General features: G+C 42.8%; 1 protein-coding gene across 1 annotated transcript in view; it reads right to left on the reverse strand.

Annotated features, from left to right (window-relative positions):
- The window catches only part of LOC126354752 (proton-coupled amino acid transporter-like protein pathetic), a 144,862-nt gene that overhangs the window by 23,565 nt on the left and 99,155 nt on the right, over positions 1 to 22,142 (reverse strand). The window contains exons 6-8 of the mRNA XM_050004632.1: positions 20,552 to 20,636; positions 7,123 to 7,401; positions 195 to 373 (exon numbers count right to left, since the gene is read on the reverse strand). Coding sequence (XP_049860589.1) covers positions 195 to 373; positions 7,123 to 7,401; positions 20,552 to 20,636 — 543 coding nt within the window. The remainder of the gene's footprint in view (positions 1 to 194; positions 374 to 7,122; positions 7,402 to 20,551; positions 20,637 to 22,142) is intronic.

A 22,142-nucleotide genomic window follows, 5' to 3' on the forward strand; every position in this document is an offset into this window, starting at 1 on the left:
TACATAAAACCACGTCGATAGGGGCAGCTCAATCAACCTGCGTAAGCGCAAACCAACAACAAATACGAAACTGCTCGATATAGCGAACACTGGCCTAGATGCCATGTATTTTAGGGTGGCGCTACTACTGAACAGGAAGTCTTTGTATTATGATGTCGTGGTATAGCTGAGAACAGTGATGAAAGACTACCGACCGCTCGTCGACGGGCAGGTTAAGGGTGATGCTGCCCTCGGTGTTCTCCCCATAGGTGACGTAGCCGAAGAAGCCGATGAGGGCGTACAGCGAGACGACGACCGCCATGGCGATGTTGAGGACGCCTCCCAATCCCAGGAAGTGCTGCGGATGCCTCATCTCGTTCTCCACCGGCATCACCTGCAAAGGCATCATCACACACTCAGTGTGTCTCTAAACTGCTGTGGTTGCTGCAGCCTGCGGAATGTTACGCACATCATGTGACTCTTACGGCCGGCTGCGCAGTCACCAGATAATTATATAACTCATCTTCCATATATCTAATGCACAATTTACACGGAAATGACATGCGGTGTATCACACTACAGGCTAAAAGTACATGATACCTCAGGCGTGTTTGCAAGTAACCATTTAGCGAGTACTAAATAACTCTGTGGTACAAATAAAATGCAAATAAATATATTAGTCTTCAACCACACTCAAATTATAAATGAAATATATATGAATTTAACAACTCTCGTTTAACATTCCATCCACAACGTCGTCATTAGAGGAACTTAACAATGAATGGAAACGCATTATTCTAGCTTTAAATTAAAAAAAAACCGCAACAGAATGAGAGCTGGTGGACGGAAGGAACAACTGAAGTTTTAAATTTGGTTTTACTAGACATTATACTTCCCAACGCTTACGCCATCTTCCGATCCACTAGAAAGCAATGGAGTTCAAAGGAGTTCAGGCAAAATGGTTCAAATGGCTCTGAGCACTATGGGACTTAACTTCAGAGGTCATTCGTGTCCTAGAACTTAGAACTACTTAAACCTAACTAACTTAAGGACATCACACAGCCATGCCCGAGGCAGAATTCGAACCTGCGACCGTAGCGGTCGCGCGGTTCCACACTGTACCACCTAGAACCGCTCGGCCACCCTGGCCGGCAAACCAAAAGAGTACTTTCATTCCTTGGCCTATATATCGAAGAAGACATACACTGAAGCGCCAAAGGAACTGGTGTAGGCATGCGTATTCTAATACAGAGGTATGAAAAAAGGCACAATATTGCGCTGCAGTCGGCAACGCCTATATAAGAGGAGTGTCTGGCGCAATTGTTTGGTCTTTTACAGCTGCCACAACGGCAAGTTATCAAGACGGGACACAACATCTCCGAGGTAGCAATGAAGTGGGAATTTTCCCGTACGATCATTTCACGAGTGTACCGTGAATATCAGGAATCCGGTAAAACATCAAATTTCCGACATCGCTGCGGCCCGAAAAAGATCCGCAAACTGCTTCAGATTTCAGTATTGAGCAGTCAACGTCAGCGTGTGAACCATTCAACAAAACATCATCGTTATCGGTTTTCGGAGCCGAAGGCCCACTGGTGTATCCTTGATGACTACACGACACAAAGCTTTACTGCCCTCTGGTTGCTATTCTGCATACCAGAATACTTCAATTCTAATCATTTACTTACCTGCTGATGGTGGTTATGTGGTAGCTTATGCCTGAAGAGTCATGCAAACTATATAATGTAATAGTCCATGTGAACAAAGGTATCCGGACACTCCAAAAACATACACTTTTCATATTAGCTTGCATTGTCCTACCACCTACTGCCAGGTACGCCATATCAGCGACCTCAGTAGTCATTAGACATCGTGATAGAGAAGAAAGGGGCATTCTGTAGAACATACGGACTTCGAATGTGGTCAGGTGATTGGGTGTCACCTGTGTCATACGTCTGTACGCGAGATTTCACAGTCCGAAACATCCCTATGTCCACTTTTTCCGATGTGTAGGCGATGTGGGAACGTGAAGGGACACTTACAGCACAAAAGCGTACAGGCCGACCTCGTCTGTTGACTGACAGAGACCGCCGACCCTTAAAGAGGGTAGTAATGTGTCATAGCAGACAGCTATCCAGACCATCACACAGGAATTCCAAACTGCATCAGGATCCACTGCAAGTACTAAGAAAGTTAGGCGGAAGGTGACAAAACTTGTATTTCATGGTCGAGCGGCTGCTCATGGGCCACATATCACGCTGGTAAATTCCAAACGACGCCTCGCTTCGTGTAAGTAGCGTAAACATTGGACGATTTAACAGTCGAAAAACGTTGTGTGGAGTGACGAATCACGGTACACAGTGTGTTGATCCGATGGTAGGGCGTGGGTATGGCGAATGCCCGGAGAACTTCATCTGCCAGAGTGTGTAGTTCCAACAGTAAAATTCGGAGGCCGTGGCGTTATAGTGTGGTCACGTTTTTCATAGAGGGAGCTTGCACACCTATCACAGGACAGGGTCACATTAATGTTTAAAGCACTTTCTTGCTTCTCACTGTTGAAGAGCAATTCGGGGATGGCGATTGCATCTTTCAACACGATCGAGCACCCATTCATAATGCATGACATGTGGCGGAGTGGTTACAATTACATCCCTGAAATGGACTGGCCTGCACTGTCCTGACCTGAATCCTACAGGATATCTTTGGGATATTTTGTAACGCCGACTTCGTGCCAGACCTCACCGATCGACATCGATATGTCTCCTCAGTGAAGCACTCCGTGAAGAATAGGCTGCCATTCCCCAAGAAACCTTCCAGCACCGGATTGTACGTATGCCTGCGAGAGTGGAAACTCTCGTCAAGGCTAAGGGTGGGCCAACAGCCTACTGAATTCCAACATTACCGTTGGAGGGCGCCACGAACTTGTAAATCATTTTCAGACAGGTGTCCGTATACTTTTGAGCACATAGTGTATGCACATCACAGTAATGAGCACTGTTGACTCTTTACTGCCAATTATATCACAGCTCATTACTCCTTCTTCTCTTTTCGTTTTATTTTGGTGAGGAGTGTTATCTTCTCGAGCCTTCGGAGATTTATGTAATTGGCTCACGACAGTTAGGTTAAAAGGACCAGAATGTCATGAACTCGTACCGTACTGAAAGCAGTCCCTGACCAGGTATAGTACAGGGAAGTCTCTGTGTCTCGTCTGTGCACAACAGCCGGTGTGCCGTAAAAGCTGCATTGAGCGAGATACTAGAAGCAATCCTTTCTGGCGAGAGGAAGATCTGAGCGCCAGGTGAAGCACTCACAACTTGGGACCGTTGGACCAACCGTTGTCCGCAGCCGTGACAAAAGCGGATCTTCGTTTAAATCCGAATAACGGTGACTGTGAGGGTTTCAGAATAATAATTTCATCAGAACGTGCGTTTCCTCACATGTGTCTACATGTAAGCCTTTTGGTTAGATGGGTTTGGATACCTGTCATGTAGTGGGTAAAGTTTCCTGCCTTTCTCCCTGCACCACATAATTATTGGTTAAGCATGACATAATCCGTGAAATTCGATTCAGTAGGTAAATAATTTTTTAGACGTCTTATGGTAATAAACTAAGTTGTTGTAGTGATAAGCATTTTCCATTTGTAGTTACATCATTGCCTTCATTGATAGTGTCCCGGCCAAATATCCCACGAAATAAGCATCAAACGAAAAAGCTACAAAGAACAGAAACTCGTCTAACTTGAAGGGGGAAATTAGATGGCTCTATGGTTGCCCTCTAGATGGCGCTGCCAAAGCTCAAACAGATACCAACTGCATTTTTAAAAAATAGAAACACCCTTTTTTAATTACAATTCTTGTAGTATGTAAAGAAATATGAATATTTTAGTTGGACAATTTTTTTCACTTTGTGATACATGGTGCTGTAATAGTCACAAACGTATAAGTACGTGGTATCAAGTAACGTGCCGACGGTATTTGCTTCGTGATACATTACCCCTGTTAACATGGACCGTTTACCAATTGCGGAAAAGGTCGACATTGTGTTGATGTATGGCTATTGTGATCAAAATTCCCAATGGTCGTGTGCTATGTATGCTTCTCGGTATCCTGGACGACATCATCCTAGTGTCCGGACCGTTCGCCGGATAGTTACGTTATTTAAGGAAACAAAAAGTGTTCAGCCACGTGTGAAATGTCAACCACGACCTGCAACAAATGATGATGTCTAAGTGGGTGTTTCAGCTGCTATCGCGGCTAATCTGCACATCAGTAGCAGACAAATTGCGCCAGAATCTGGAATCGCAAAAACAACGGTGTTAGCGCCATGTAGCGGGCCAACCATAGCGTCATCTGGTTTCCCCCTTCAAACTAGGCAAGTTTCGTTCTTTGTAGTTTTTTCGTTTGACACTTATTTCGTGAGATATTTGGCTGAGTCACTATCATTGGACCACCCTGTATAGATTTGAGATATGGTACCTCTACTTTCATGCTTAACTGGGACACGCCTAGTAATTTTCCTTCAATAAGACGTTATCCATTGCATGACATTGTTTCTCTGAAATTTACATGAACTTATGGGGAGGTTCCTTTCCCTGTAGGCCACTGGAAATCGATGTGATAAACAACTTAGCCGACACCTTGTGAGACTTATTTTTGACTTATTTTGTATCTGTATCGATAGTTCTATGTCTATTTGTAGTATTGCTTATGTATAATGTTGTATCTTTCATGGAAGTTCTTTGACTTTATATATATGCGAGGGTTGTTCAGGAAGTCCGGTCGGTCATGAAATGGAAAACACAGTGGAAACCAAAAACATTTTATTTGCAAGTTTTTCTCTACATAGTCGGCGCTCCAACTTCGAGTTTTGTTGTAGTATTGTATCAACTTTCGAATATCCTCGTCATAGAAAGCAGCCGCCTGTGCTTTCGGCCAGTTATCTGCACTGGTCTGCATCTCGTTGTCTGTGGAAAAATTTTGCATTCATAGCCAGCAGGTCTTGTGAACAGAGATGAGACTCAGGGGGAGCTAATTACGGACTGTATGGTGTCTGATCGAACACTTCTCATCGGAAACGCTGCAGGAGCGTCTTCATTGCCCCTGCAGAGTGCGGACGAGAATTGGCATTGGGAAGGAACTGCTCGACAGTTGTGTTATGTGGGCTGCATAACACAGGCGAAATCTCTAACCAGGACTTGATACTCGGTGGGAGACGCTATTCCCTACGCATCTTTACGTGCTCACTGTCCATTCAAAACCGAAAAGAGCGATGCGACATGACCAACGGGCATACTAGAGACACTGCCCAACAGATCTGTCCAAACCTTTACCGGATTTCCACAGTGGTTTCCATTTCGCGACCGACCGGAACTTACTTTCTGGACTACTCTCGTAGATCAGTTACGTGAACTTTTGAACGGTGTTCTTTAGATTATGCTTGTGAATTTAAATAACTGCTGAAGTGATTTTTATATAATGTGTTGTAAATGACTTGGTCCATAGTTATGGAAGATAGGGTTGAATGTCCCAGATGTGGGGAAGCCCCGCGGCTATGGAACTAGCGTGGTGGAGTGGAAAAGATGTGGTTGGTGCGCAAGTGGCAGCTCGTCCTCTGCGACGGGTAAGCAGTGTGGGCTGAGCAGTGCTGTGGTTAACGCATCGCTAGCAGCAGCGGATAATTGTGGCTCATATTCATGATGTTTCGAGGCCAGAAGAGCTTATGGCCCTCGGATGCCACATTTGGTGATCCCATTATCATGGCATGGCTTTTCGCCCTATAATAATATAATTTCGATGCGGAGAAAATTTGTATCATGGTGAGGCCAACAGTATTGTTATGATTGCATCGCTGCACCGTTAATAGTCGCTGAAAATTGCGCCACCAGTGCTACCAGACTTCCACTAAATTGTTTACAGTTGGAAATCTGTTTGTGGACCAGGTATTTGTGAAATTTTCATTGATATTAATAATAATTGTGTTGTTGCTAAAAACTCTATCTTACGCCCGTGATTATCCTTAATCGCTAGCCTGGACAAGAATCCTATCCTAGTGAATTTAACTCCGAATGTCCTAATTTATTATGAGAAAGTGTTTGAACTTAAATATAATGCTTTGTTATCATTTGCACAGCCAATAATATTTATGAGTAGGTCAAAATACTACCTATGAAAGCACATTTGTTATTTCAAGAGTTGTAGTTTGTTGTGCTTTACATAATTAATAATTAATGACAAGAATACTTACAATTTCTCATACATACTGAGGTAGCTTTGTTAATGAGCATTATTCTTCAAATCATGAAAGTTTAAGCGTCCTCGTGTCTTAGGCTAGCTAGTTAATGAAGCAATGCAAAGGCTCCTTCAGAGCCATTGTAGTGAGATCTGCATTCCGTTTAGTTGCTTCAAATCGAGTTTAAGGATTAACTATTTACTGCGTTATCAATTGTAATGCACGTTGGTTAATGTACAGGCGTAGAAACCCTGTACTAAGCAATGCAGATCGCCTGGTTTAAATTCAGAATCATTTCAACATTTTCCCTGTTCATTATTGTTGTTAGTTTCATGTGTGTCAGTAATTGGCTTTATAAACTGTTACACCTATTTCATTTAAGGTACGTGTTGTTGCGAAGTATATGTTACTGTTTACTATCTCACTGGCCATTTGTTTGTTAGCAGCACAGTTACTGTGTAGTGGTAGAAACAGATGTAAGGAAAGAGTTTATGGTGTATCGAGGAAGGTTAGGTCAGCCTTAGCACTGCCTTCTGCTTTATCATTTTGTTCGATACAAGAATGGCTAATTAGGCTGGCGGCCGGTTTTAATATGTAATGCTACAATTCGCTTTTGTTCTGGGAGGACGTCTACTCCAGACCCACCGTTTACTATTGATTATAGAGTGTTTCCGGGACCAATCCCAGTTCGATTGCTTTGTTTCCGTTAAGTTAACTCACGGTCACAACTTCCAAAAATTTCTCCTAGAGGTATAACTTAGCATTGGTTGCCGTTTAAGGTGGTCAGTGGTACCGTTACAACGTCGCAACCGACATCCGACCATGTCTTTTGAGTGCTCCACTCTTTTTTTTTGTCAGGCAATGTATCTACAATTACGAATGAACTCTGGTACAGAGAAATGCAGAGCGACTCACCACTCCTATCCCCTCCATGGCGAAGACGACAGTGCTGAAGAAGAGCGGAAAGCGTGCGACGTCCACACTGAGGGGCAACTCCCCGGGGTCATTCAGGTCACGAAGCATGTAGTAGAGCGTGCAGGCGAAGCCCACCACGATGCAAACGTTGGCAGTCGCCGAGAAGGGCACCAGATACGTGAGGTTGCGCAGCAGGCAACCGGGCACCAACGGCAGCAGTAGCAGGACCGTGTAGATCCGAATGTCCAGCTGCGCCCACGGAAACCACTGGTCGCACACCTGTTTGAGGAGACAGAGTGTACACGTGCGCTTCTAGCGCAGATTCAGTGTGGACACGTAAATGTACACGTCCAGCTGCAACCACGTGAACTGCAGGTCACACAATTGTTTGGCGGGGCGGAAAGTACAGGTAAAAAGTCAATGCTCACGAACTTCTAGTGTAGATGTAGGATAAATGTGTAGATGTGCCCATGGGAAATACTGGTCACGGGCATGTAGAGTGAGGTAGAATGTACCCATGAAGAGTCATCAGTAATGGGCATATGGTGTCAGTTAGTAACATCTTCCATATATCACTCTTATACCAAAATGATGTGGAACTAGTCATTTTTACCTGATATATATTGATCAGCCAGAATATTATGGCCACAGACTTGCTATCAATATAAACTCACTCAGGCGATAACAGCGTCACCTGGGGTGGCATAACTGCTAGTCAGACACACACATGATGCGTCAGTGAGTGTGCTGTCCGTTTGCAGGATGGGGAAGGTGCGTGGTCTATCCGAGTTTGACCAGTGGCATTTTGTGAGGGCCTCGAGAATCGGTGCGAGCATTTCGGAAACTGCAAGACTTGCCGGGTGTTCGAGGAATGCTGTAGTGAGTGTCTTCAACACGTGGCGAAACCAAAGTTAAACCACGTCCAGATGTCATGTGGTTGGGCATCTAAGTTTCGTGACAGATATAAGATGTAGTAGGCTGGGAAGACAGGTAAACCAAGACAAATGCCACACTGTGGCTAAGGTGCAACCACGTCCAGGCGTCGTGTGGTTGGGTGGCCACACCTCACTGCTGGCGTCAGACGTTGTAGGATAGGTACGCTGGTACAACAAGACAGGCAGCGTGCAGTGGCTAACGTGAAACCACATCCAGTGGCTCAGCGGCCACCCCTCGTTACAGATGTCAGGCGTCATAGGTTGTGCAGGCTGGTAAAACAAGACAAGTGGCGCACTAACATCTAACTTGAATGATAGGCAAAGAGTGTCTAGACACACAGAGCATCGAACACTTTGAACAATGGGCCTCTGCGGCTGACGCCCCAGCATGTGCCAATATTAACACCACAACATAGGCAACCGCGAAAAAATGGGAATATGACCCATGGCACTGGGTACTGACGCATTGGCAGCGTGTCGCATAATTTCATAAATACCGATATCTTTTTCATCATACAACGGGGCAAATCAGCCGAAAAGCTACTTGACAGCAGTACTACAGGATGGAGACAAGCTGTCGGCGTCCCAGTTGTGCTCTGGGGAACTTTCACGTAGGCATCCATGCATCGAGTGGACCTCTTGCAAGGCTGGACGGCAGTGGCAATTTTCAACAAGATAATGTGCCACGTTTCAAGGCTATGGGGATGACAGAGTGGTTGAAGGAACACACTGGCTTGCTCCAATCGCTATCTTGGCTCTCCAATTTTCCAGATCTGAACCTGATCGAACACATCTGTGATGTGATTGAATGTGGCGTCAGAGTTCATCTTCCTCCTTGGGAATTAGGTAACTTGTCGGTGCAGATGTTGTGTCAAATACCTTCTGAGACATACTGAAGCCTCATTGCTTCCATACCACAACACATCCGTGGCGTACTGGCTACTAGGTAGGTGGTAACGATGTTTCGACTGATCAGTGTACATAAATGGTTAGTGTTAACATTAATGAACACATTATTTTGGAACCTGCTCATGTAACAACACAACTTTTTTCTTAACTAGCTATCAGATTGAACCAAAAATTCATCAGTAGAGTAGAAGGAATTGTTCAGGTTGTAACCTTGATTTGCCATCTGCCACACATTTTACGTTATTGGAAAAATAATAAAAAAAATTTGTTGTTACATATTGAACTCCTTTCTTAGCCAGTGACAGCCAAAGAGATGTACTTAAAAAAACTATCCATTAACAAAGTAATGAAACCCGTAATACGACATACAAATTAGAGCAAATAATGAAATTTGTAGCAGTCGGACACGGAAGCTGCGCTAAGGATGAACTTTACAAATATTTGATTTCTAGGTCACACAGCTCATTGTGACGTTCATTTGCATCCGGCGGCAAATGAAATACATGCGCGAAGCAGTTGACTCAGCGGGCAATGGACAAAGTGTAAACAGGCGCTGGATTCTGGCACTAATCAAGGAAACAACCGGCACACACCCGGAGGTCGCAGTTGTGTCACAGGGAGGATGCGAAGAGACAGAGAAGGTACGTAGAGAGGCTGTGGCACTTACTCTGCGGTATCAGGCTGTAGTGATAGCCGCCATGTTTTGTGTAGACATTCTGTGGTTGGTGTGAAAGCGAAACAGTACGTGTGCTAACTTTATGAAAAGCAGCTCCCGACTTTATTTTCGAAATCATGCACGCCATCTGCGCAGCGTGTAACTGCATGTACAGGAGGAATAAAATTGTAAATATATCTTATTCCAAGTTAGTTAGGTTTAAAATTCTTATCTTTTAGTCATTTTGTATATTTCTCTTATACACAAGCACAGGAAGAACTTCACTGTGTTTGACTTTACGTGAATGTGTGAATTTACTATTTTACGCTAGATTTCTATTGAAAAACAAGCAGCTGACGGAGTAATTGATTGTTGTGGCTCGCATTTGTGCTTCAAATCTTGTAGACAAATTTATATACGAAGTAAATGACTAAGGGCGACTGTATAATAATGCTGAACCTACTATTAGCAAAAAAAAAAAAAAAAAAAAAAAAAAAAAAAAAAAAAAAAAAAAGTAATGTACACTGGTGGCTACCTTCAGAAAGAGTTACTACTAGCAGAAAGAGTGTCAAACGAATTTCGCCTGCTGCTTAAGGTCGCTTATCTTTTGTCCCGTGAAACACAGCTTGTAAAACGTTCGTCTCTGAAACCTTTGCCATTCTTTGAAAGTTCTGCATAAAAAGGTTTGTACTAAAACAAACAAAGAGGGATCGGATACAAATATTTTCAGACGGTGTTTTCTGCTCGTGCTTTTCTTGCTACAGGCCATCTGGGTTTACAGTACTTACATGAAAGTGCCTGACACTACGGAGAGACGATTAATATATAGCGTTAGTGCTCTATAGTAGTGGTAATATTGTATCTGACTATAAAGCAGACGGTAGTTATAAGAGTTGAAGGCCACGAAAGGAAAGCCGTAAAGAAACCTAAAGAAAGATTTGGAGTAGGAATTAAAGTTCATGGAGAAGGAATAAATACTTTGAGGCTTGCCGATGGGACTGTAATTCTGTCAGAGACAGCAAAGGACTTGGAAGAGTACTTGAACGGAATGGACAATGTCCTGAACGGAGGATATATTATCATCATCAACAAAAGGAAAACAACTATAATTGAATGTAGTCGAATTCAATCAGGTGACACTGAGGGAATAAGATTAGGAAGCAAGGCACTTGTTTGGGCAGCATTATAACTGATGACGACCGAAATTGGGAGGATGTAAAATGTTGTCTGGAAATGGCAAGAACAGCGTTTCTAAAGAAGAGAAATCTGTTAACATTGAATATAGACTTAAGTATCAGGAAGTGTTTCCTGAAAGTATTTGTATGAATTGTAGCCATGTATATAAATGAAACATGGACGATAAACAGTTTAGGCAAGAAGAGAATAGAAATTATTGAAATGTGGTGCAAAAAATGAGTGCTGGAGACTAGATGGGTAGATCACCTAACCAATGAGGAGGTAATGATTGGAATTGGCGGGCTTCGAGGTTACTTCATGGTTTCCTGGCCGGCCGGTGTGACCGTGCGGTTCTAGGCGCTTCAGTCTGGAACCGCGTGGCCGCTACAGTCGCAGGTTCGAATCCTGCGTCGGGCATGGATGTGTGTGATGTCCTTAGGTTAGTTAGGCTTAAGTGGCTCTAAGTTTTAGGGGACTGATGACCACAGACGTTAAGTCCCATAGTGCTCAGAGCCATTTGAACCATGGTTTCCTGACCCATTACTATGAACCATTCCCCTTTATTTTGCTTTAACAAAATATGGCGGAAGGTTGTTCAGTTTTCTTCACGCAGGTTCGCGGTATTGCTTCTTTAAAGTATATCATTTCTTTGGGTCATACTCATCACGGTGTGACTGCTTATGGTCTTTGGGAACCGCAGCAGCGTGGCTGTATAATATACAGGGTGATTATAATTAAGTTAAACTTTCAAAACGCTGTAGAAATAACACCACTGGTCGGAATGAGCTCAAATTGCAAAGGAATATTATCGGAGATGGGGGAAAACGTATTGCAGAAGAAAACAAAATAGTGTGAAAATTTATCCATGGATGGCGCCGTATGTGTCAGAATACGTAAATGAAAACACCTGCTATGCGCACGACCCATTGAAGTTGGTATAATCACTCCGGGTACACGGCTTTTCTTCCTTTCGCGTCTGCGACGTTCGCCGTGACTGTCTCAAAGCAGGATAGCGCTGTGCATGTAAGGCTGTATTACAAGAATGATGAATGCACACGTCGCTCTGCAGACATTCCGGACAATGAAGGGTTTGAAAAATGTCTGGAGAAAGTGATTCAGAAATTCGGAAAGACGGGGTCTTTTGTCGTGCTAGCTGTTAGAGGGAGGAAACGGCCAGCTGGTAGAGGGAGGAAACGAATTGATTCGAAGTCATGTGGAAGCAGTGGCCACAGCAATGCAGGAGGAGACGAGTGGTGGTGTGCAAACGTGTGGTGCACAGAGAGTTGTCGAACATTGGACAGGATGGTGCGTAAAATCCTATGAAACATCCTTTTTAGCTATCCATTCAAAATTACCAATGTGCGCGAGTTGCTTCCTCTTGACCTGCCAGCAAGACAGACCTTTGCTTTAGAATTTCTTGCTGGCATGGAAATGGAAAATAATTGACCGTGGAAGATTTTGTGGACAGACGAAGCCCACTTCCATCTGACAGGATATGTCAATTCACAGAATTGTCGAAGAGGGACAACGAAAAATGCACTCGCAAATTAACCAGCACACTTCATCCTGAAAAGGTCTTAATCCGTGTGACTTCTGGCTGTGGGGCTATCTCAAAGATCTTGTGTTCAGTGTTCCGATTGCAAACTTAGCTTCATTGAAGGCACGTATTGCGCAACACATTCTGAACGTGACCCCGGAAACACTTCGATCAGTTGCGGAACGTGCTGTTTCTCGATTTCAGCTTGTGAAAGAAAACTGTGGCCAGCATATTGAACACTTTTTGCGCCATTCACGCTGAAATTAAGAATCCGTTTTCATTTTGCATGATACTTTTTATGCGATTTTCACCTCGGGGGAATTAAAAACAGATTTTTCCCATTTACTATTATATGACCTTGCCATGGTAGATGGGCTTACGTGTCACATCTCTACACCCATGAACACTGAGTAGTACAGTTTGTTTAAGGTCAAACGTACACCTTAGGCATTATTGTATGATTCATTCGTCATTTGTAGTCGACCACTATTAAATTATGAGGCGTACAGTGCCATCTGTTGCTACATTTTGTAAGTACTTATTTTTCTTGTGGCATACGTTTTCCCCTTTCTCCGATACTATTTCGCTGCAATTTGACGTCATGCTGACCAGTGGTGTTATTTCTACAGCGGTTTGAAAGTTTAATTGTTATCACCCTGTACATGTCGAGCTGTAGGCCTGGATACGGTTGGTGATGTGCATGTTGTAAGACAGGGAGACACAACTGAAGTCGAGGCAGCTGTGAACGTCAGTAATCTCAACATCACTGTGTAAATTCACATGCGCAGCCGCAAAAAAGGCAATAGCTGGTCACACACGGTCTTGTCCCTTGGAACGGGTGATGACACTTCTGTACTTCGAGGTAGAGCCATTGAATCCTGCAACCAATGGAATGGCCACATACATGCACACATCCAGCTCCACCAACAAGACGATATACTGTTGCCCCTGTGGGGTGAGACAAATTATACATCAAGTGTTGATACAGTTAGTCTCTAGTTGGACCTGCTATGAATATGATAACTAACAGTACCCTCGGGAACACAGTTACAGAGCGATGCAGAAAATGTTTCTACACAGCACAGGATCTGTTGCTATATATATTGGTGTCACATGTGTCAGTCTTGGGAAGAGGATTCGACACTGCAGCACACAGTGGCCTATAATGGACATCATGGGGAGAGGTGAGCTCGTGCCTTCCTTGTGTACCTCTGTGTCTACATCTATGCTGCGCACCTTACTGCGGCGGAAGGGTCTTCTCTGTACCATTAATATTTCCTCCATTTCTGTAATAGTCAATAATGATGCGTGCGGAAAATTACTGTTCATACTCCTCCGTGTCAGCCAACTGTTCCTGATTCTCCTGTCCTGCTCAGTTAACAACATGTGTGAAGAAGGAACTCAAACATTATCCCACTCGTCTTGCAACGAAATTCCTCGGAATCTTGTGCACAACGCATCTCTCTCTTAGAATCTGATATTGGAGCCTAATTAACATCCCAAGGCGAACTCGCTATCTCTGAGCGAACCCGTCATGCAACACGTCATCTTCTTTGGATCTTCACGATGTCCGTTTTCAGTGTTATCTGACAAGAGTCCCAAACTGCAGAGCAATACTTGGCGGAAAATGTGGTTTGTAAGCCATTTCTACAGCGGTCGAATTAAATTTCCTTACAATTGTTCCTACGATTCTGCTCCTTCTCTGCTCCTTCTATGTTCGTTGTACTATAGATCGCTGAGGACGGCTACTACCAGGTATTTTATGGCAGTCACTGTTTGCAGTAATATGACGCCAATAGTGTAATCTATAACTAGTGCGCGGAAGCCTGCATTTGCTTATGTTGATTATCAGCTGTCAGTTGCTGCATCAAGTACTGTCCTGAAGTCGATAAAACTAAAGTCTGAGCCCTCTTTCAATCATGCCACAGATCCAGCTTGGGTATTACATCAGTGTCATTTGTGCTATCACATTTTTCTAACTCGTATTTCTACGTGCCATTTCCTCGTGAACACATTTCTTCATACCTCAACATTTAGTTCTTAAAGAACTTACGAAAGTCTCTTACAGAAAGAACTCTCATCGGACATATATATGCACTGTTTCCAACTTACATGTGGACGGCTTTCGCAGAAATTGTTATTATTATTATCGTATGCATCAATTACAGTAATACACCTTTAGCAAAACAAAGAAATATATATAAAAATGAACCTGTGAAATTATATAGAGTACAAAAGTTTTAAAACGGCTCAGACTACACTCGGATGTTGATGGACTCGATCCAGCGGGGTGCCTCGTGGGATGCTTGATGGAGCTTCTCAACGCCACCACGGAAGCGTCTGATTGGATATTCATTCACAATGTGGCTCATTGTTTGGGTGTCACCACAGTCACAAACACTGTCACATGAAAAGCCCCACTTGTACATGTTGTATATGAACCTACCCTCTTCAGTCCGATATCTGTTTAACTGCACCCACACCTCCCTTGGTTGGTGGAAGCCCGGAACTGGAACTGTTGGATTGTCTACAAGTTCGTAGTTTCAGGTTCTTGTAGCTTGCCACTCACTTTTACACTCTGCGTCCTGATCGAATCCTGTCGATAGCATTTGGACTTCCATTTCATATGCTGGTCTTCTAGATTTGAGGCGTTTCCTAAGCAGTGATAGCAAATTGTCATTAAGATCGAGTTGTTTTCAGAAACTTGCTGACAGAGGTTGTAAAGAACAGTCTTTCGACGGAGATCGGGTGGACTGATGTTTGAAAACACTGGTAGCCAGCAAGTAGCTGTAGACCGGACTGTACCACTAATTACTCTCATAACTGAATTCAGTTGCACGTCTACTTCCACAACGTGGGCGCTTCCGAGCGAAACTGGTACACAGTATTCTGCTGCAGAGTATATCACTGCAAGGGATGCTCCTCGGAGGATTGATGTGGTTGCTCCCCATGTACTACCTGCCAGCTTTCTCACAAGGTTCACTCGTGTTCGTATCTTCTTGGCCAAGTTGGAAAGGTATTTTTTGTATTTTAAAGTTCTGTCCAGAGTGACTCCCAGGTATTTTGGGCTTTCGTAGTATCTGACTGTGCCAAGAGGGCCGAACTGTGCACTGATCTTTGCTAATGAAAGGCGATTAGAGAGGTGGAACAGGCTTACCTCGGTTTTAGAAACATTCGGTCTTAGTCTCCAAGTCTCAAAACACTCATAAAGTTTAGTAAGGCTGTTCGTTAGGTGTTCTTCACATTCAGAAATGTCTTCACTCTGATATTAAATTGCCAGGTCATCTGCATATTGAAATTTTCGGCAGGTCAAGTTCGCCAGGTCAGCTGTGTAGAGGCTGAATAACACTAGAGCAAGAACAGAGCCCTGAGGTAATCAGTCATTGAGTACATGCCATCTGCTTTTGTCATCTCCTTGATGTGCTTTAAACCGCCTATTGCTTAACATGTTACTTAAGAGGTTGCCTACAGCTTTGGAAGGTATTGCTCTCAAAAATTTCAATAATACGCCCTCACACCATACTGTGTCATAAGCTGCTGACAGATCAATGAACACTACTCCAATTTTAAGTTTCTTTTGGTATGCAGGTTCTATATGAGTAGTCAAGGAGCGCACTTGTACACAGCAGCTTTTATAATGTCTGAATCCAGCTTGTTCAGGCGGTATCATAGCATTAATTTGATCTTGGATTCGGTTTAGAATCATTCTTTCCAATAGCTTGTAAGCAGAGCTACGTAGAGATATTGGATGGAAGTGTTCTGCAACTGTTCCCTCTTTCCCTGGCATTTTGATAGCGATAATTTTTGCACTTTTAAATATTTTGGGTAAAGTCGCTGTAGGAAGAATTTCGTTAAAAAGGCAGACTAGCCAATTTCGCGTTACCGGTCCACTGTGCAGAAATTGAAAGTATTGTAAGTCAAGACAACCTACCAAAACATCAGTTCACTCCGAAGTGACACTTTGCGTCTCTTTAAAATCTGTTTAAAGACGTACCTCTTCCTCCTGTTTAAGGGTTCTGAGATCACAATAACCTGTAAATATTATAGGATTAAGATGCCTGAAATGTAACTTTATTTTCACTCCATCAGCTTCAGAAAGAGTTTTTTGTTAACACATTAACTTTATTTAAATATATGCAAACGTGGTACTAACCATACTTGAGTCCAATATTAGTGTAACTACCTCCATCTTGTTGTTGTTGTTGTGGTCTTCAGTCCTTAGACTGGTTTGATTCAGCTCTCCAAGCTACTCTATCCTGTGCAAGCTTCTTCATCTCCCAGTACCTACTGCAGCCTACAGCCTTCTGAATCTGCTTAGTGTATTCATCTCTTGGTCTCCCTCTACGATTTTTAGCCTCCACGCTGCCCTCCAGTACTAAACAGGTGATCCCTTGATGCTTCAGAACATGTCCTATCAACCGATCCCTTCTTCTGGTCAAATTGTGCCACAAACTCCTCTTCTCCCCAATTCTATTCAATACCACCTCATTAGTTAAGTGATCTACCATCTAACCTTCAGCTTTGTTCTATAGCACCACATTTCAAAAGCTTCTATTCTCTTCTTGTCTAAACTATTTAACGTCCATGTTTCACTCCCATAAATGGCTACACTCCATACAAATACTTTCAGAAACGAGTTCCTGACACTTAAATCTGTACTCGATGTTAACAAATTTCTCTTCTTCAGAAACCCTTTCCTTACCATTGCCAGTCTACATTTTATATCCCCTCTACTTCAACCATCATCAGTTATTTTGCTCCCCAAATAGCAAAACTCCTTTACTACTTTAAGTGCCTCATTACCTAATCTAATTCCCTCAACATAACCCGACTTAATTCGACTACATTCCATGATCCTCGTTTTCCTTTTGTTGATGTTCATCTTATACCCTCCTTTCATTGCACTGTCCATTCCGTTCAACTGCTCTTCCAAGGCCTTTGCTGTTTCTGACAGAATTACAATGTCATCGGCGAACCTCAAAGTTTTTATTTCTTCTCCATGTATTTTAATACCTGGTCGGAACTTTTCTTCTGTTTCCTCTACTGCTTGCTCAATATACAGATTGAATAGCATCGTGGACAGGCTACAACCCTGTCTCACCTCCTCCCAACCACTGCTTCCCTTTCATGCCCCTCGACTCCTGTAACAAATTGTAAATAGTCTTTCGCTCCCTGTATTTTACCCCTGTCACCTTCAGAATTTGAAAGAGAGTATTCCAGTCAACACTGTCAAAAGCTTTCTCTAAGCCTACAAATGCTAGAAACGTAGGTTTGCCTTTCCTTAATCTAACTTCTAAGATAAGTCGCAGGGTCAGTATTGCCTCACGTGTTCCAACATTTCTACGCAAGCCAAACTGATCTTCCCCGAGGTCGGCTTCTACCAGTTTTTCCATTCGTCTGTAGAGAATACGCGTTTGTATTTTGCATCCGTAACTTATTAAACTGATAGTTCGGTAATTGTCACATCTGTGAGCACCTGCTTTCTTTGGAATCGGAATTATTATATTCTTCTTGAAGTCTGAGGGTATTTCGCCTGGTTCATACATCTTGCTCACCAGATGGTAGAGTTTTGTCAGGACTGACTCTCCCAAGGCCGTCAGTAGTTCTAATGGAATGTTGTCTACTCCGGGGGCCTTGTTTCGACTCAGGTCTCACAGTGATCCGTCAAACTCTTCACGCAGTATCATATCTCCTATTTGATCTTCATCTATCTGCTCTCCCACTTCCATAATATTGTCCTCAAGAACATCGCCCCTGTATAGACCCTCTATATACTCCTTACACCTTTCTACTTTCCCTTCTTTGCTTAGAACTGGGTTTCCATCTGAGCTCTTGATATTCATACAAGTGGTTCTCTTTTCTCCAAAGGTCTCTTTTATTTTCCTATAGGCAGTATCTATCTTACCCCTCGCGAGATAAGCCTCTACATCCTTACATTTGTCCTCTAGCCATCCCTTCTTAGCCATTTTTCACTTCCTGACAATCTCATTTTTTAGACGTTTGTATTCCTTTTTGCCTGCTTCAATTACTGCATTTCTGTATTTTCTCCTTTCATCAAATTCAGTATCTCTTCTGTTACCCAAGGATTTCTACTAGCCCTCGTCTTTTTACCTACTTGATCCTCTGGTACCTCCACTATTTCATTCCTCAAAGCTACGCTTACTTCTTCTACTGTATTTCTTTCCCCCATTCCTGTCAATTGTTTCCTTATACTGTCCCTGAAACTGTGTACAGCCTCTGGCTCTTTCAGTTTATCCAGGTCCCATCACCTTACATTCCCACCTTTTTGCAGTTTCTTCAGTTTTAATGTACCATTCATAACAAATAGATTGTGGTTAGAGTCAACATTCAATAGTCTCCAACAACATTAGAAACAGAACATTAAGAAAATGTGTGTTCATATTGTCTGTGCTGTGCTGATCAAAACGCTGAAGAGTGAAAGCAGAGGAACTGCTTGAAAACAATCAATATTTAGTTCCATCCGAAGGAACCTAAAGCACAAATTCTCAGCGTAATATTGTACGAATCAAAGGACGACAGAACTGGGAAAGTTAAATAGGTTAACTATTATACACTGAAGAGCCAAAGAAACTGGTAAACCTGCCTAATATCGTGTAGCTCCCCCGCGAGAACGCTGAAGTGCCGCAACACGACGTGGGGTGGACTCCAGTAATGTCTGAAGTAGAGCTGGAGGGAACTGCAGGGTTGTCAATAAATCCGTAAGCGTACAGGGGGCTGGATATATCTTCTGAGCAGCATCTCGCAAGGCATCACAGATATGCTCAATTAAGTTCATGTCTGGGTTGTTTGGTGGACAGAGGAAGTGTTTAAACTCACAAAAATGTTCCTGCAGCCATTCTGGACGTGTGGAGTGTCGCATTGTTCTACTGGAATAGCCCAAGTTCTTCGGAATGCACGATGAATATGAATGGTTGCAGGTGATCAGACAGGATGCTTAATACGTGTCACCCGTCAGATTCATATCTACACGTATCAGGGGTTCCATATCACACCAACTACTCACGCCCCATATCATTACAGAGCCTCCACCAGCTTGAACAGTTCCCTACCGACTTTCAGGGTCCATGGAGTCTCCATACCCATACATGTTCATCCACTCGATGCGACTTGAAATAAGACTCGTCAGACAAGGCAACATGTTTACGGTCATCAACAGTCCAATGTCGATGTTGACGGGCAGAGGCGAGGCGTAAATCTTTGTTTCGTACAGTTATGAAGGGTACACGCGTGGGAACTCCTCTCCGACGCCCACATCGATGATATTATGTTGAATGATTTCCACGCTGAAACTTGTTGATTTGAAATCTGCAGCAGTTTGCGGAAGGATTGTATTTCTGTCGCGTTGAATGATTCTCTTCAGTCGTCGTTGGTCCTGTTCTTGCATAACATTTCCCGGCCGCATCGATGTAGGAAATTTGTTGTTTTATCTTTACACTCGTGAAATAGTTAGTTGTACGGGAATACTCCCACTTCATCGCTACCTTGGAGATGCTGTATCCCATCGCTTGTACTCCGACTGTAACATCACGTTGAAACTCACTTAAATATTAATAACCTGCCATTGTAGCAGCAGTAATATATCTAACAAATGCGCCAGATACTTATCGTCTTATACATGCTTTTCTGACAGTAACGCCGTATTCTGCTGGTTTATATATCTCTGTATTTGAATACGCATGGCTGTACCAGTTTCGTTGGCTCTTTAATGTATCTTTATTTGTGCACTAGATGAGATAAGAAGGAATTTTACAAATTTTGCCATTAGGCTAATTAGGTTAGAAATCGTGATAAGAAATACTGTATTGTTTTGAAAGGTAGACTGCTGACTAGTTGTATATTTTTTATATTGTATATCTGAAGATGGTCATTATTGACTGAAACCGATCGTCGTCGAAGGGCTGTGTATTGTGATCAAAGACTGGAATAAAAAATATTTGAAAAAATATTTAAAAAAAAGCTTAATTAATACCGGGTCAGTGACAGTGTGTGTTGCACATCTAAGAATGCGCCGAGACCAACACTGTCAGGCAGTAATGAAAGTCGAGATTCGAACATTTTTGATGTTACTGTCCAGCTATACCTCTTTACAAAAACAGATAATGTTATAACGGGAATGTACAGGACATATAAAGATGCGACAGGTGATAGTGCACATCGTCTGCAGTATTTTGATGACACATCACCCAGTCTGCTAACCTGCTTGATGCTCGACGCGACGAAGATGAGGTAGACGCAGCAGGTGCTGTAGTAGGTGGTCAGCAGTGCTATGTTGACAAACGTCCTGCAACATCAGAAGAAAATTTAAAAAGGGAAATGGATAGGTTAAAGTTAGATATAGTGGGAATTAGTGAAGTTCGGTGGCAGGAGGAACAAGACTTTTGGTCAGGTGATGAAGGGTTATAAATATAAAATCAAATAGGGGTTATGCAGGAGTCGGTTTAACAATGAATAAAAAATAGGAGTGCGGGTAAGGTACTACAAACAGCATAGTGAACGCATTATTGTGGCCAAGATAGACACGAAGCCCACTCCTACTACAGTAGTACAAGTTTATATGCCAACTAGCTCTGCAGATGACGAAGAAATCGAAGAAATGTGTGATGAAATAAAAGAAATTATTCAGATAGTGAACGGAGACGAAAATTTAATAGTCATGGGTGACTGGAATTCGACAGTAGGAAAAGGAAGAGAAGGAAACGCAGTAGGTGAATATGGATTGGTGCTAAGAAATGGAAGAGGAAGCCGCCTGGTAGAATTTTGCACGGAGCATAACATATTCATAGCTAACACTTGGTTCAAGAATCATGAAAGAAGGTTGTATTCGAGGAAGAATCCTGGAGACACTAGAAGGTATCAGATAGATTATATAATGGTCAGACAGAGACATAGGAACCAGGTTTTAAATTGCAAGAAATTTCCAGGGGCAGATGTGGACTCTGATCACAATCTATTGATTATGAACTGTAGATTAAAACTGAGAAACTGCAAAAAGGTGGAAATTTAACGAGATGGGACCTGGGTAAACTGATTAAACCAGAGGTTGTACAGAGTTTCAGGGAGAGCATAAGCGAACAATTGACAGGAATGGGGGAAAGAAATACATTAAAAGAAGAATGGGTAGCTCTGAGGGATGAAGTAGTGAAGGCAGCAGAGGATAAAGTAGGTAAAAAGACGAGGGCTAGTAGAAATCCTTGGGTAAGACAAGAAATATTGAATGTAATTGATGAAAGGAGAAAATATAAAAACGCAGTAAATTAAACAGGCAAAAGTGAATACAAACGTCTCAAAAACGAGATCGACAGGAAGTGCAAAATCGCTAAGCAGGGATGGCTAGAGGACAAATGTATGGATCTAGAGGCTTTTCTCACTAGGGATAATATAGATACTGCCTACAGGAAAATGAAAGAGACCTTAGGAGAAAAGAGAACCACTTGTATGAATATCAAGAGCTCAGATGGAAACAAAGTTCTAAGCAAAGAAGGGAAAGCAGAAAGGTGGAGGGAGTATATAGAGGGCCTATACAAGGGCAATGTACTTGAGGACAATATTGTGGAAATTGAAGAGGATGTAGATGAAAATGAAATGGCAGATACGATACTGCGTGAAGAATTTGACAGAGCACCCGGCAGTACCGGGTGTAGACAACATTCCATTAGAACTACTGACGGCCTTGTGAGAGCCAGCCCTGTCAAAACTCTACCATCTGGTGAGCAAGATGTATGAGACAGGCGAAATACCCTCAGACTTCAAGAAGAATATAACAATTCCGATCCCAAAGAAAGCAGGT

Source organism: Schistocerca gregaria, chromosome 3, assembly GCF_023897955.1.
Source record: "Schistocerca gregaria isolate iqSchGreg1 chromosome 3, iqSchGreg1.2, whole genome shotgun sequence".
Taxonomy (NCBI): Eukaryota; Metazoa; Arthropoda; class Insecta; order Orthoptera; family Acrididae; genus Schistocerca; species Schistocerca gregaria.